Genomic DNA, 15,548 nt, shown 5'->3' with positions numbered 1-15,548 from the left:
TTAGATGTGCAGGATTGTGGTCGAACCGGTTTTCCTAGGATCCTTCAAGATTGACGGTCCAGGAAGGTTCTGAGTGATGACAAACGTGCTCGGGGGTTGTTCCATCATTGGATCACTGTCTATCTGGATTACGGTGTCTCTAGCGGTATTGTATTCTGCTGATGGCCCTACGTTAGAATTTATTTCATGAAACCTAGTAGATCTAGTAGGTTGTAACATATAAAATGTCTGATTTTATTGTATCAATGTTTCCTAAATTTTCCTATTTCAACAAATGTCTGTATCTTTGTACAATACAATACAACTGAAGGTTTTTTTTGTATCGTTTTAACTTTGTAATTTCTGCGTGTAGAAATGTGTTTCTCTTAGCGTTTGGTGAAGTGCGGAGTCGTTAAACATCGGACATTCTATATGATACAACACGATAAATATTTGCTTATATTAGTTCGTGTATGTACATATGCAAAGATTTGCTTGAAACTCTGTTTGGACTTCTCTAAATATGCATGACGTTATTCTACACATTGTACGCAATTTCTCTTGTTCCATTAACATCATGTTATGAAGCTATTAATTAACGTTGGCTTATATGCAAGAAATATACGTTATAGTTAGGATTTGCTTATCACAAGAGCAATAATTTCTCTATTATACGATGATAATTATATTAGGACAATTTGAATGTATCATTACATTCTTTGTAAAATTTTCCGAAAATGTTAGTCGTGAAAAGAATTCCTTCCGCAAAATATAATTAAGAACTAATGAAATACCATTGGGTGATTAATAATTAGCAATTATCCTAAATATATGTAAATCGATCGTTATAATCCTTCACTGATAAAATTGCCACTTGTCACTTAAAATTCTATCGACCTATTTAATACGATTATAAACTATTGACATTTTGTATTTGCATTTTGCATATCTGGTTTTGTCATAGATGCACGAACGTCCGCAGACTGCTCGTAACATTTGTGCTTTACAAATAAAACAATCGTGTATTTGCTAGCGTTTCATTCTATCAGAATTTGGTCGACAACTATACGACTGATATATTATAGTTTTAAAATACGAGGCACATATTTTCTGCAGCACCCTGCATATCCAACAATCGCGTATCCAGACGTATCTGATTATCGATCACCGTCAGCACACGATGTAAGCAGAGACCTCTACACAAATCCGAGATAATTTCGTTTAATATAAGAAAAACACCGTTTCCTTGTACCTGTACAGCGTTAACCTTCGCTCGGTCATAATGGCATCGAATGTCTATCATAGCTTATTATATTTAGATTAATTATTATCTGCTACCAGCCGAGTTAAATGCAATTAGAACCGAAACTGATGAAAATTGCGCCTCGTACGACCATGCATCCACCACGCCGCTCCACGCCGTGCCGTAACGTAATACACGTCCTGTCGGATGATGTTTACTTGCACACGACTGGAGCTTAATCAAGTCCTTGATTACCTGGCAGATCACCTGGCAGATCATCTGGTGTGTGAGTGATCGTTATCGACGGGATAGATAAATTCTTGGCCCCACGACCCCACTTAGAAGTAGGTTGTAAAAGCATCTTCGCGCGGCACCAAACATTATTCCCGTTGTTCTTCATTTGCCTTCTTCCTGATCTTTGCAATGACAGCCTGTCGTCGAGATCGTTGCCATTATTGCTCTCCTCGTCGTAGGTAGGACGATGATTCCGATTCCTCAGTTGATACTGTAATGAATAACGTATATATATATACGTATATATACCTGGGAATATTTTGATAATATTAGTGGAATTGTTGATAAAACTATTAGGATACCAAGGTTGAGCTATACGTATTTTAATTATTATGAGAAGCAAGAGTCCTTTTTTTCTCTTAATTCTGAAGCGTCATTTACTATGCGCATAGTTCATAGAAATATTAACACTTTATTGATCAGGCGGCTTTTGCTATAAATAAAAATTGCCACGCGACTGGAATGGAAGGATTTTTAGAAAATGAAAGAAAACATCGATGGTTCTTTATCGTGTATTTTAAATCAATCGAGATATTGATATTTTACTTCCTAAAATACTGCACTTACGCACTTTTTTCGAAGTGTCAAAGCATTTTCGATATTTGTTTAGATAGAAGGAGAATGTTTGTAAGGACGAATGAATGTAAAGGTAAATGATCGTAAAGACGGCGTGAAGTGTATAATATCTAGGGAGATACAATCTCCAAATCATTGCTGTCAGTGTATTGTCATTCAATGTAGCTATTATTACTTCGCTTTGTTATAACTTATATAAAATCATATAGTAACTACGCACAGAAGCTCTAACTCTAAACTGCTAATTTTCACGAAAAGGGGAAAAGACTTTCGACCGATATGATGACTGGTGCACCTAAGTACTTTGTTATATTAATATAACTGTTTCTGTGTTACAATCATACATGACAAAACACTCGAGAATTGAAAGAACTTCTGTCTATGCAATCAAGGACTCTTATAATCGGCGTGCCAATAATCAATATTCCAATAATCCACATTCTATTGTATGTACCAATCCTGAAACTCTCATTCAATTCCTCCGACTTCAAGAGACCAAATACTTTAAATGTTATCGTGTTCCTAAATTACTTTGTAAACGACGACACTCGTATTTCACCGCGAACAACGTCGAACGATTTAATTTTACTTACGAGAGCCACACCAATGATGACCAATATTGGTAGTGTACTGATAATCCGTCCAACAATGTTCGCCCATTTTGGATAAACGTAGTGATTGTATTTAAGCGGAATGTATTCGTCCCAATTAGAAAATATGATGAAGAAGATCGTAGCTGGTGTAATCACTTTCCACATCCATTTCCAGAAAAATCTCCAGAAACGACTATGAGATCCGACCATCTGCTGCACGTCGTCGAGAAATCGATCCGCACCGTAGATCCAGCCGACCACGATACATTCGGTTATGGCGATGAATAACAACGCCCAATTCGCTGCGTACTTGTCCATCAAATACAACCAGTACATACCAGACTGCAAGTGCAGCGAAATGTGACATTTTAATTAAGAGCATTCTTCTTCAAAAAAGTAAAATACTTTGTAATTTTTAATTTATATGTTATGGATCCGTAGAAAAATAAATGTGAAACTCTGTCTCATTTTTTTGTAACCTTTTACTTGGGAAAATAAATTATAACGTACATGGAACATATAAGCAGATTGAATATTGTGAAAGACGATAATTATTTCATTTATCGTACACTAATATTTCTAAGATACTTTAGGGTATAGGTAATAGATATATAAAAGGAGATAACAGCTACGAATAACACTAGAATATTCAGATTGTAAAGATAATAAGACGATGAAGTAAAAAGTAGTACAGTTTTATAAATGGACAGGCAGTTTATCTGTTAGCTTACGGCCATAATTTAAGATATACATAAATACACTCGAGAGCTCCATCTGATAAGTATCGCGTACTTGTTATATATTAGTAGATATAATTACGTTATCAAGTGACAAGATTATGCATTGCAGATTATTAATTACAGAATATTAATATAATATGAAGTTACCTAGATATGTGAATTCGATATAATAATTAAAGCACATATATAATCGTAGGTTCCTAATATTATCTTCATCGATATAATAAATTTCTATAACTAATATAAAGCTTTTTATAATGATCACTTATTTTGAATTTAGTCGTGTATTACTTGGTATTTTTTAATCTTATAAATGAAAAGTGATTAAAGTTCGATGAATACAAGTTTCTAGTTATTAGTAACGTTTACGAATTCTTTTTTCTACGTTTGAAATTATTTACTTATCCTTTTTAGTATCAGTTGTAGAAAAGAAATATTCGCGGTTTCTTCTATGTACAATATAAACTTACATTGGTAGTGAAAATGAGACCACCGAGGTAACCGAATACAGATGTTGCCAGGACGACCCAAAATTTGTATTTTCTCAATACTGGAAAGCCATCGAGGATCGCTGTAGTAACAGTTTCTATCAGAGCGAGTTGAGAATCGAGACCCAAAGTGAACAGCATCATGAAGAAGAGCACCGACCAAAGTGATGCAAATGGTAAACGAGTTACTGCCTATTTGTATGACATAAAAGTATATAATTAACACAGTATACTTTATATATGTAATGAATATATAAAATATATCTTTTAATGATTAATGTATGATAATGTTTATACAAATGTTTTAGTCTGATATATATTCTTAGATAGTATAACATTTAATATTAAAAGAATGTGTAGCTAATACACTGCAGCATAAAATGTAGCAGTAGAATAAAAAGTAAAATAACAAAACGATCAATGCTGTTACAGAGGTAGGTACTTTCGTTTTGTATGAAAATAAAGAAGTAATCTGATTTGTAATCCTAAAGTCTTTCAGTTCTCCCTATAATGTCGATTTCTAAAATTTACTTCAGTCTATCGTCTTTTACTTCTTTCATCGAATCTGTAGAAATGAATTGTATAAATACTACTGATACGTAATAAACATTGATTGCACAATAATTATTAGACTATGGTTGTTCATGTAAATTCGGATATTTATAAACACAATCAAGGAAAGATAGAATAGATAGATAAATCAAGGTCTACAGATATTATAACGAATAATTTACATCGAATATCATATATATTTTAGCGCACTACACATACACTTCTGCATGCTTAAATTTCCCTTAAATGTATAAACCGCAATCTAGTAATAATTACACGTATCATTCTAACAAATCTATCGAAATGTTAATCGAAATATTTTGAAGCGCGTGAAGAGCAAAGAAAAATAAATGAAACCAAGACACGATCCAAAGACACGATCAAATACATGATAAACTTTTAAAAAATATTCATCCAACATAATGTCACAAAAAAGAACTCGAGCCTGATCTAAAATAAGTTTACAAAAGGAAGAACGTTTTATGCTAATAATAATTCTATATTCACGTACCTCAGGATAGACAATGAAAGCCAGTCCAATACCCTGATTGACGACAGACGAGACAGGAACGCGAAACTCGTGAGCCAGGAATCCGATCACAGAAAAAATGAAAAGACCAGCGAAGAAGGACGTGACGAGATTGCCGACGGTGACGATCCACACGTCCCTGTAGCAGTTGTTGTGGAATTTGTTGTAGGAGCTGAGCGTTATCAAACCACCCCAAGCAGGGCTCAAGGAGAAGAAAACCTGCACAGCCGCTTCGCCCCACACTTTCGCGGACAGTAGCTTTTCCCAATCGGGCATTAGATAAAAGAGAATGCCCTCCCAGGCGCCGGGAAGTAAAATCCCTCGAATGATAAGAATGATCTACGAACAGAAAACAGACTTCTTCGTTTACAGCTCTCCGCGTTGGTTGGAATCAAAAAAGGTGTGTGGGGAAAATCATTCGATATGATAGGACGCGTATTAGCAGGAATTGAAAAAAGTAATCGCGATATTAACAAGTATGGAAAATAAGTCAGATTATAGAATTCCAGAAGAAAATAAAAATTCTAAAGAAGAGTTGATCAAAATTACGCTTACCAGAATGATGTGTGGAAAGAGAGCAGTGAAATATACAACCTTTCCTGAGTTTTGAACACCTTTGTACAGACAGAGGAAGACGATAACCCAAGTCAGCAGGAGAATAATTGCCATCGGGTATCGAATTGAACCTATGTCGTCGATGCCGTTACTTAACCCCAACACTACAGTGCTGCGTAACGTATGATTGAAATGATATATTAGAAAAGTGGTTTAGTTCGCAACTAATAACTTTATTTTCTGAATTATTTCGCGTTTATCACTACTGAATCAATTACACGATACGAAGCATAATTCTTATTTTGTTAGATTTAATAGCAATACTTGTGAATGTACTCTACTTACATGAAATATTTCTCGGCATTTAATTTTTTATTTATGGCACTGGTGATGTTTTCCAGAGTCGCATTAGCAGGGACTATCCCAGTGGATTGGAAACATTTTATGTCGAAGGTGCTCGTGGCCATATCTACACATTGCGCTAAAGGTTCTGGCATGAAGCAGTCGCTGGTGCTCCATGGTGATCCGCACTTGCCCCATGGCAGATTATCATATTCTGTACAAACCGATTAATATTTCTTTATCGATATTAAACACTGATATTTTAATAATGTTCCCTTGGTCTAAGAGACGTGCAATGAATTATTTTTTATTGCCATCGTCGCTAAATAGATAGATTAACGACAACACATTTCAATGGTTTCATTATTTATTATTTATCTCTCTTCATGTTGCCTTGTCATATAACTATCTATTTTCCCAAGAACGAAAGAAAGAAGAAAAATTCACAAGGAATACCGTGAAACGTAGATACCCGTTGGCACTCGAAACGCAGTAACCTACACTCGAACGAATCGATAATTCACGCACCGTGATACTGTGTTCTCTCGGACACAAAAATCCTTTTATCCTCAAAAAAAAAAAAAAAAAAAAAAAAAGGAAAAAAAGTAAAAGATACGCAACATTATGGATAACACTATAGTTAAACCTCACCTTTCACGGAAACGTGGATGTAATAAAGTGACCAGGCGATGACAAAATTGTAGTAGGTCATCACCAGCGCGCTGAGAATCACCATTCCAACTCCCAAGCCATAAAGTAAGGGGCAGAGTCGTTTGTATGTTGCCACTGGGCCAAGGCTCGAGTACTGCCCTGTGGGAGAGAATATTGCAAAAGAGAAAGGAAAAAAAACAGTTGAAGAAATAGATCGATAAGCCATCTGTGCCAGGCCTAGCAGTGCACCTGCAATTTACACGGAATATCGAATCGCACAACGAGGGTCGATATCACGAACGGTTCACTGGTTCGCCTAAAAATAACGTTACGTAAGCCTGGTAACGAAGAACAATTGTTCATTGATCGTTCTATTTCGGTAAATCAACAAGCGTGGACACGGATTGACCTTGAGCACAAGATGACCATAAGAATGAGATTTGCATTCTTATCACGTAGCTGTACGTCTATTTCCGTGTGGTTTCGCCTCTGCCTTTATAGATGAGATATCTTGCGACGTAATTTCGTTCGTGCGATGTTATAAGCGAAAGATCTCGCGAGATGTCTATTTTTTTCATATTTATAATTGAACGTTGTTTTCTGTGGAAAAACCATACCGTGTATTTTGTGATATATTCGAGTCTTCTGCGAATTTATGGATAAGATATCTCGCAACGTTTTAAGTGAGATAAAAAAATAATAATTGCATGCTTTTGATAGGAAAAATACAAAGTCTGATACTAGTCACTCTACGATATATCTAACGTTAAAGCGTCGCGTCTTTCATCCTTCGTCATCGTAATGATGTAGTTTCGATGTGCCCGATGTTGCCGATCCAACTCGTAATATTTAATAAATATTAATATTTCTCATTCGATTTATGTTACTTCCTTTCCTTCTTTCTCATTTTTCTGGCGTAAGGGAACAGCTGATCGCTCTTCTTGGAAAGTTTCAACGCGGATTTCACCGATATAGAATTAATCGATAGTTATTTGGTGGCGTACTGTGGAAGCTTCGCGTTCCAAGTATTCCAAGATAGGTGCGACTGTTTTCTAAGAATCTTGAATAGACCACTACAGGACAGGCAGATTTAAAATAGAACTGCTCGATTCTTTTCATTAACCTTCGCGAGACTGTAATATCCGCTGGTCTTCTGAACACGAAATACGAGGAACATATTTATTTTCCAATTTCGATAATTTTACAGAGAGATTATACTCGATCGGATTTGAAAGCGGAAACAACAGCTGTTCATTTTCATTTCATTTCTCTTTATATTTCACAATATATCTTATCCTAATACTCTAGTGATTGTTAGTTACTTATTTACATTACATTAAATAAATGATATTCTCTTATGCGAAAACGAAACGGGGATAAACTTGATTATCCAAAATAACATCAAGATTATACCGTGTCAATATAATGAAATACTGGTACATTGTAACAATGTAACGATTAAACGCTGCACGTATAGATAAGAGGGATTACTTTACTTACCTAAGGAAATCTCCATGAACAAGAGAGGTAACCCGGCGGCAATGAGCATTACTATAAACGGTATTAAGAAAGCACCCCCTCCGTTCGTGTAGCACAAATACGGAAATCGCCAGACACTGCCAAGGCCGACGCTGTAGCCCAGAAAAGACAAGATGAAGTCGAATCTCCCTATCCATACACCGCGACCTGGGTGTGCCTCTTCGATAGCCTGCAATGGTAGCTGGATTTTCACCACCGACTTGTTGTCTTCCTTTTTGTCTTCCTTTTTGTCTTCCTTTTTGTCTTCCTTTTTGTCTTCCTTTTTGTCTTCCTTTTTGTCTTCCTTTTTGTCTTCCTTTTTGTCTTCGTTGTTGTCTTCGTTGTTAACTTCGCCGTTAACTTCGTCGTTAACTCCGACGCTAACTCCGACGTTAACTCCGTCGTCAACTCCGTCGTCAACTCCGACGTTAACTCCGTCGTTAACTCCGACGTTAACTCCGTCGTCAACTCCGACGTTAAGTCCGTCGTCAACTCCGACGTTAAGTCCGTCGTCAACTCCGACGTTAACTTCGACGTTAGCTCCGACGTTAGCTCCGACGTTAACTTCGACGTTAGCTCCGACGTTAACTTCGACGTTAGCTCCGACGTTAACTTCGACGCTAACTTCGTCGTTAACTTTGTCGTTAACTTCGTCGTTAACTTTGTCCTGTTACAAAAAATACGTCGAATTCTTTTATTCCCATTCTGTCTCCTTTTACTCTTTTATGCGATAGGAATGGTTCTTTGTGCTCATCAGAAGTTCGATAATTCGTCGATGAAAGATACGGAGTCGAATTCATAAATGTTCGTGAAGCTTGTGTTCAGCGGTTCTCAACTCTCCAGTTGAATTTCCAATGAAATTTGAAGTTTAATTTTCGAATATCAGAACCTGCAGATCTTTCAACGTCAAATATTTCTACAATTGTATTTAGAATCATGGGGAAATTTTTAATTTACCATTGTAATATTAACGTATCAGGGAATTCCATTTTTCGTATAGGAAAGTAATTTACTATGTTTACTCGTGGAGAGAAATGTTTTGATTCCAAGAGCGGGACGAAGTAAATTAAAAAATTTGCATGACTGCAATATCTGTTTCTTATACTTACTCATATTTGGATAGAGTAACGAATCTTACAAGATAAAATGTTAAGATACGTCTATGAACATATTCTGTAACGAGTGATTTCCATAATATACAATTCATAATGGCATCAGGCAATACCGTACACGTTTTACCGGATAATAAATCAAATAATCCTTGATTTAAAACGCACTTAAAAAGTCACGAGAATAAGAGAAAATAACGAGCCGCGACACGCTAAATGGCAAGTACTTAACTTCGTTCATGGCGTAAAAGAAATTGTAAAATTGATAAATATCGTTAACCGTCGAATCAGGTCAGACCTCCTAGAACCAGGCGAATTCCGCGTATTTTCCTTTAACTCGTATTAACTTTGAAAATCCTGTTCGAACATTCCTATCTCCATCCTAGCGTCTTAATTATATTACTCGCTTTAACTTCGCCCTCTTACGTTATCGAACACAAGGAATATTACCCTGGAGATTTCTTTGAAATACCAGCGCCCTGGTTGAGAACCGCTGTACCGTGTCAAGGCGAAAGGTCGCGAAATTTTCGCTATTTTCCTTGGCATCGATAGTTCCCCAATGATCGATAGATCGACATATGCAAACGATGTTACGTAAACGAATAGTCGGAAGAACCAAATCGCAGAAATTCTACGAGGTTTCTCTACTTGCAAAGAAAGATAACGTGAATGGTAACGATCATTGGGAAATCAACGCTAACAAATTGCTTCGACGTTTCGATCTGTCGTGTATCGTCTAATTTTCACGATGTCTTGAACATTACATACAGATAACAGCTGGGTGTAGCTTTGTAGGACACGCGTGTCAAGTGCAGCGTGGATGATTTATGGCTGATGATTTACGTTCTCCACGCCGCGCCGTTTCGTACTATTATATTTAAATTCTCTCATTCTTGGAAACATCAATTTCTTTCGCATGCATTTGTCCCCTTCTCTCGATTTAGCAAATGTACTAAATATTCTCTTTTCGTTTACTATAAGCTATTTATTTGTAACATTTTACAATTACTAGAAACATCTCGTAAATATTTTTCCACAGAATTTACAGTAAAAATTTAGAAAAAAATTAAGATATCAAGATATTCAATATTTCTATCATATTCGCATGCATTTCTTTCCTCTTCCTAATTTGTTAAGCGTAATATTGCCTGCGTTTATTAAACCATTTGTTTGTAATATTTTTATAAGTAACGTGACACCGAGATTACTAAAATTTGTCACTGGAATTTTAAGTAATTGGAAAAATGAAAAATATCGAATAAAATGTAAAGGTGGTAAATATTCTGTATTTTGTAAACGAATATCAAGACACTCTGTCATTTGATAGGATTTATATTAATATGATTCAAGGTCCATGGTATGAGGATTAATTCGTCAAAATTTCGTCAAAATATTTAGAACAATAGCAAACGTACAAATTTTTCATTAATGGCATTTTGTGTTCAACTATGTAGCGTGATAAAGTACGCGTGCACTGCGTGAAAGCGTGAACTTTCCATGATATTAATATCTTCTAGCCATCGAGGAAAGGCGTGATAGCAGATTGCAGATGTTTATGCAAATTCATATTCATCATGGACATAGCTACAGAAATAGAACTTAAATGCGATTTAATTAAATATCACAAATATTTTACTTTTTGCATATTATGTACATATATACTTTCTATACATTTCTTGCGTCTTTAAACTTATCATAAGTTTTATCGATAATATTACTACGAATGCATAAATATACGCTGTTTATACGAGTACCTTAATTGAGACTTCGCTTAGAAATTGTACCGAGACTTTTGGAAATCGTAATAAATAATTGAAAACCACAATTAAAAGAATATCTCTCTTGCAAGAAATTCACTAATCAATCTTGTTGTAAATTATTTTTTAACCTCGATAATAGTAACCTACATCATTTTCTAACTTATTGTAATTGATAAAATTCGAAAATTATTTCTACGAAAAGTTATCGATGAAACAGAATAGACATTCGTACTCTGGTAATTTAGAAATAACGAAGTTGAAGGAATTATAAAAATGATGAATAAAAGCCTATTTAATATTAGCAGCTGACCTTCTTCCAAGTAAGAGCATGCTTGGAATTGATTTTACGGAAAAATGATGCGCGTTTGAGACGGAGATGACCCGCGTTCCAATAAAATTGCAGTAAACGTTCGAAATGTCTTGAAACAGTTAGTAGGTCGTAATAAATCATAAAAATCATAGCGCTGATATTAAATGCCATATGATATTGAAATTTCATCAGATATTTAGATCCGAATATTTACATACGTATAATTTTTTATATCTCGACGATATTTGCATTTCGTTTTATCTTTTTATTGCTAGTCGGTCGAAAAGATGAGGTTTGTTTTGTTAGTCGAAAAAACATCGAAAGCCATCAAAAGCAAATGCTTCTATGTATTGCTAATGCACCAATCAGTGTTTGTGCTCTTAATTATTTGGGATTGCGTACCTTGCCTTTAAATTCCATTTAACAGAATCTCTTGGACATTTTCTCTTTCCTACGTCTCTGTGTACATCATTTAATGAATTAGTAAAACATTTTTTACATCTCGTTCGTTTATATAAGCTAACTGTATATTTTTTCCCCTAAACATTGATTTCAATGGATTTCCATGACGCCATGTCTTTTTATTGAAAAATCTAGTTGAATTAATACAAGAATACGCGACATGCTATGTTCTTTACATTCTCTTATCTATATCGGTTCATTACACCATCGCACTTCACTAATAATCTTTCATAGTCGTACAATTTGATCAATTTGCAATAATTTCTAACTCAATTATAACGTTTTCTCTCGTAAATAAACAAAATTATAAAACGATAAGGTGCCTGAAAAATGTATATAGTTTTCTTTTATGTTTGTTTAATATTTTTCACAAATGCTCGTTTCTATCGAAACGTCTCTCCTTCTAATTACTAGGCTTTAATTTTTATTACTTAACGCGTTTACCATTTAGCGCTTAATTAGCGAGAGTTTCGTGTATACACTAATCCAAGTTACTAACATTAATTAACTATTGTCGTATCGATATTTCACATTATCGGTGCTTGGCATTTTTAAAACAGAAGGATGCAATATATGAAAGAAAGATGTTCTACAAGTAAATAATTATCGGCGGAGTATCTTTTCTTTTTCAAATAATTTTGCTACCCTCTTTGTGAATTATTTATCGTTTTCCGATATTACTGTTATCAAATGATGTTTGCTCGATGCTTTTCATTCTCCGATGGTTCCATTTTTCTTTACCCCGGTGTCAATAAATTATATAATAAATTGTAATATAAATTAGAATATTTACAAATTACTGAGAACAGTAGGATTAATTTCTCGACGGTATGATCAAATGACGAACAATTTCCAATATTTGCTGCACTAGTGTCAGGTACTAAAACCATATAGATATATATCAAGTCTCTATAGAAAATAAATAGGTATCAATGATTACGTTACATACGATGATATTTGAAATACAAAATATATACTATTATATATGACGATTTGCTCGAATCTCTGTCTCTCAGCGAATCATGTATCAGTGTTAAACTTTGTAAAAATCTCCAAAAACTTCCGTAATACTTTCTACCTCCGATTTTTAACAAAAGCTAGACGAGCAAATCTCCTTTGCTATTACAAAGCTAAAGGAAAGAAGAATAAAAGAAAACGACTAACCATCCGCTATGTCAGTTCAAACAGACTTTAATCAGTTCGAACGCAAAGAGAAAGAAGATCTGACATTAAGGAATCTGTATTCGACTCTGTCTTATCGTTAATTAACCCTCTTTACCTGCAAGTTATTACGAAAAGGAGGAAACAATTAATTCGACAAAATGGCCGTTTTCGTGGAAAGATTTTCATCGGGCGAACGTTTGTTTGTCTGACTGCGTAATCGACGTTCGCATTAAGGTCTTTGCCGACTTTAGTGTTTTATAAATTCTCGCGGACGATTCGTTAAAACGTTTGCCTTGACGCTCAAGAACATTAAGTTTTCGAAAATCGATTAAAAGCCGAGAAACTCATTCAAGGAAATTTCATTTTCGAGATGGATCCCAGCTCTCCGCACGGAGAGCTGTTCAGCTCTGGCCATCGATTTTCCCTCGAGCTGTGTTCTTCCTCAAGAACATTAGACCGATACTCCTCGCTCGATAGTCGAATGAAAATCCTAAATCTTCGACGGTGCAGCGAAATGTCAAGCATTGACAGGAGCTGGATGTTGCGACCGAATTCCTCGCGTTTTTCCGCTTCGATGGGTCGAATCGAATATCTTCCTTACCAACTTTCCTGAATATTTCGCTATTATTGCGGTACGTGTGTTACAATCGAACTAGTTTCGCAAGAATTCCATTCGACGTGTATTGATTCGATTTTAATGTGAAACTATTTTTACAGAGATCGATATGACTCGTACCGGCAAGGGAAGTAGCAATCATTACTGGAAAAATTTAAGGGACGGTACAAAAGCTGCCAATAATAGAAAATTTGGTAATTAAATGAAAATTGAATAAGATTTTAAAACTTCAATGTAGAGGAGATGAAAGCAAGAATAAAAAATTATTGTAAGAAAAATTGAAAAGCAAAATCAAAGCTAGTGACTTATTTTTCATCTCTCCGAAGTAAAAGGATTAAAAAGACAAATTTTCGGAAAAGGAATAAAATGATAAAATCACAAAATTATAAGTATCATGAAATATTAAAGTGATCGTTTCAAAAGAGACTTGTGTTATTGCATCTACTATGCAACAATGTCTTTTTCTATTAAAAAGAAAAGAAAACAGTATACAAAACGAATGGTTAAAAGCAAACCTTCTATTACCACGAAAAAGAGAGTGTAAATTTAATGGTGTTATAACGAGGACGAAACAGACGGATCCTGGAAATGAAACAAATGGAGAGGAAATTCAATGGTTTTCGAGGCGTCTGTAAAACGATGTAATTTTAAAGCAAAAATAACGAAGGACCAAGAAACAATGGTGTCCGTGAGGTTGTATAAATGTCGCGTAGCGAGAGTTGACTGGGGATTGGCACAAAGAACGACTTGCATCTTGAACGATCGTACGAACGAGAATGCTTCGTACTTCCCTAGTGTGTGCGCGTATTTTTCAAAATTCGAGTCTAAATCGGGGAAAAAGTCACGACAACTGCATTCTCCTGAGCAGCTTTGAGCCGTCGCTTTCTTTCTCCTTTGTTTCGAGATCTTAATCGTTGTTGAACTCTCATCCGACAACATTTTCTATCTGCCATGTTGAAGTACTTCAGTAATATACGTTTTAGTATAATAAAAAAGAAGAAAAAAAAGAGAAATAAAAACGGCGAGGAAGAAATAATCGATATGATTAGTAAAATATTAAATAAAATCTAATTTTCATTGTTTCAATTAATCTAAATTCTAAATAATTGGATTTAATTGTTTTGGTGTATAGTTATGTCTAATTCTATCTTAATTTCTATGTTTAAATACGTGTATTGAAATATACGTGGAAGAATCAAGGAAAATGATACGATTCATAACATACTAAGTAAATTCTTATTTTCATTATTTTCATTGAATTAATTCAGCAGATTTAGTTGATTTGGTATACCGTTGTGCATAGCGTGATTATTTAAATTACAAGGAATTGTATCAGAAATTTATAATACTTACGTCAAAGTATTCCATACAGATACAAGTACTTGGCGGGGGCTCCATTTTCTAAACTGGCACCGAAAGCGTCTACGAAGTCAGAGAACTCGTACTGGCGAATTTGTTATAGCTTCGACCAAGCGGTAAACTCCTAAAACGATATTCATTCTTCAGAAACTTACAACAAACAAAACCTAAACAACACACAAACACATACATTAAACCACCCAGTGTCACAATACACTACTATCTAGTTACAATTGCACGCTTGAAAAAATCATATTTCGCTTCAAACAATTTCCATATCGCTCGTTAACATCATTTTTGCTGTTTTAAACAAACATTTACGATCTTTCTGATCTTTCGGATGAGTTCAAGCAAAACGTTCGTATCAAGCGAAACGATCGATGGTGAGTGATAGAAAAGAGCAAGTCGAAAAAATCAACATCGCTAAATAGTAATTACTCGCGTCCTGATTGCTGTTATCACGTTCACACCAGATACATGGCCAGGCAATAACGTAGCTACTTCTTGTAGCTGACAGAGCGGATCACGCCGTATTTCTATCTCACCCACTATTTCCATCATTCCCTTTTCTCGCCGTTAATTGCGGAACTCGACCAACGATACAATCTAGTGGAAATATCCTTTACACCAGGATAAATAACGCGGCTATGCAACCTTCGGGTAAACCGTATCGCGAATCGTTAATTTCGAGGATACTCGCGGACGTGT

At 35.2% G+C, this 15,548-nt stretch overlaps 1 protein-coding gene across 1 annotated transcript; it reads right to left on the bottom strand.

The window, feature by feature from the left end:
• On the bottom strand, window positions 1-15,398 carry LOC139986118 (sodium-dependent proline transporter). The gene is made up of 10 exons (XM_072001181.1): window positions 15,279-15,398; window positions 8,043-8,727; window positions 6,543-6,701; window positions 5,895-6,105; window positions 5,550-5,721; window positions 4,977-5,333; window positions 3,896-4,105; window positions 2,686-3,027; window positions 1,490-1,727; window positions 1-167 (listed from the first exon to the last, which is right to left on the bottom strand). The coding sequence occupies exons 1-10, from the start codon at window positions 15,396-15,398 to the stop codon at window positions 1-3; spliced, it is 2,661 nt and encodes an 886-aa protein (XP_071857282.1).
• Window positions 15,399-15,548: the final 150 nt, after the last annotated feature.

This window comes from Bombus fervidus, chromosome 1 (assembly GCF_041682495.2).
Source record: "Bombus fervidus isolate BK054 chromosome 1, iyBomFerv1, whole genome shotgun sequence".
Taxonomy (NCBI): Eukaryota; Metazoa; Arthropoda; class Insecta; order Hymenoptera; family Apidae; genus Bombus; species Bombus fervidus.
The sequence above is the reverse complement of the archived record's forward strand: the minus strand, read 5'-3'. Positions and strand labels throughout refer to the sequence as shown.

Bases quoted from the DNA above. Each gene is read 5' to 3' on its own strand.
- LOC139986118 (XM_072001181.1), bottom strand. From the start codon at position 15,398: ATGGAAATAGTGGGTGAGATAGAAATACGGCGTGATCCGCTCTGTCAG. The intron at 6,702-8,042 runs GTAAGTAAAGTA...TCTCTCCCACAG, and splicing joins GTTCATGGAGATTTCCTTAG to GGCAGTACTCGAGCCTTGGC. The intron at 4,106-4,976 runs GTACGTGAATAT...TCATACAAATAG, and splicing joins CTTTCATTGTCTATCCTGAG to GCAGTAACTCGTTTACCATT.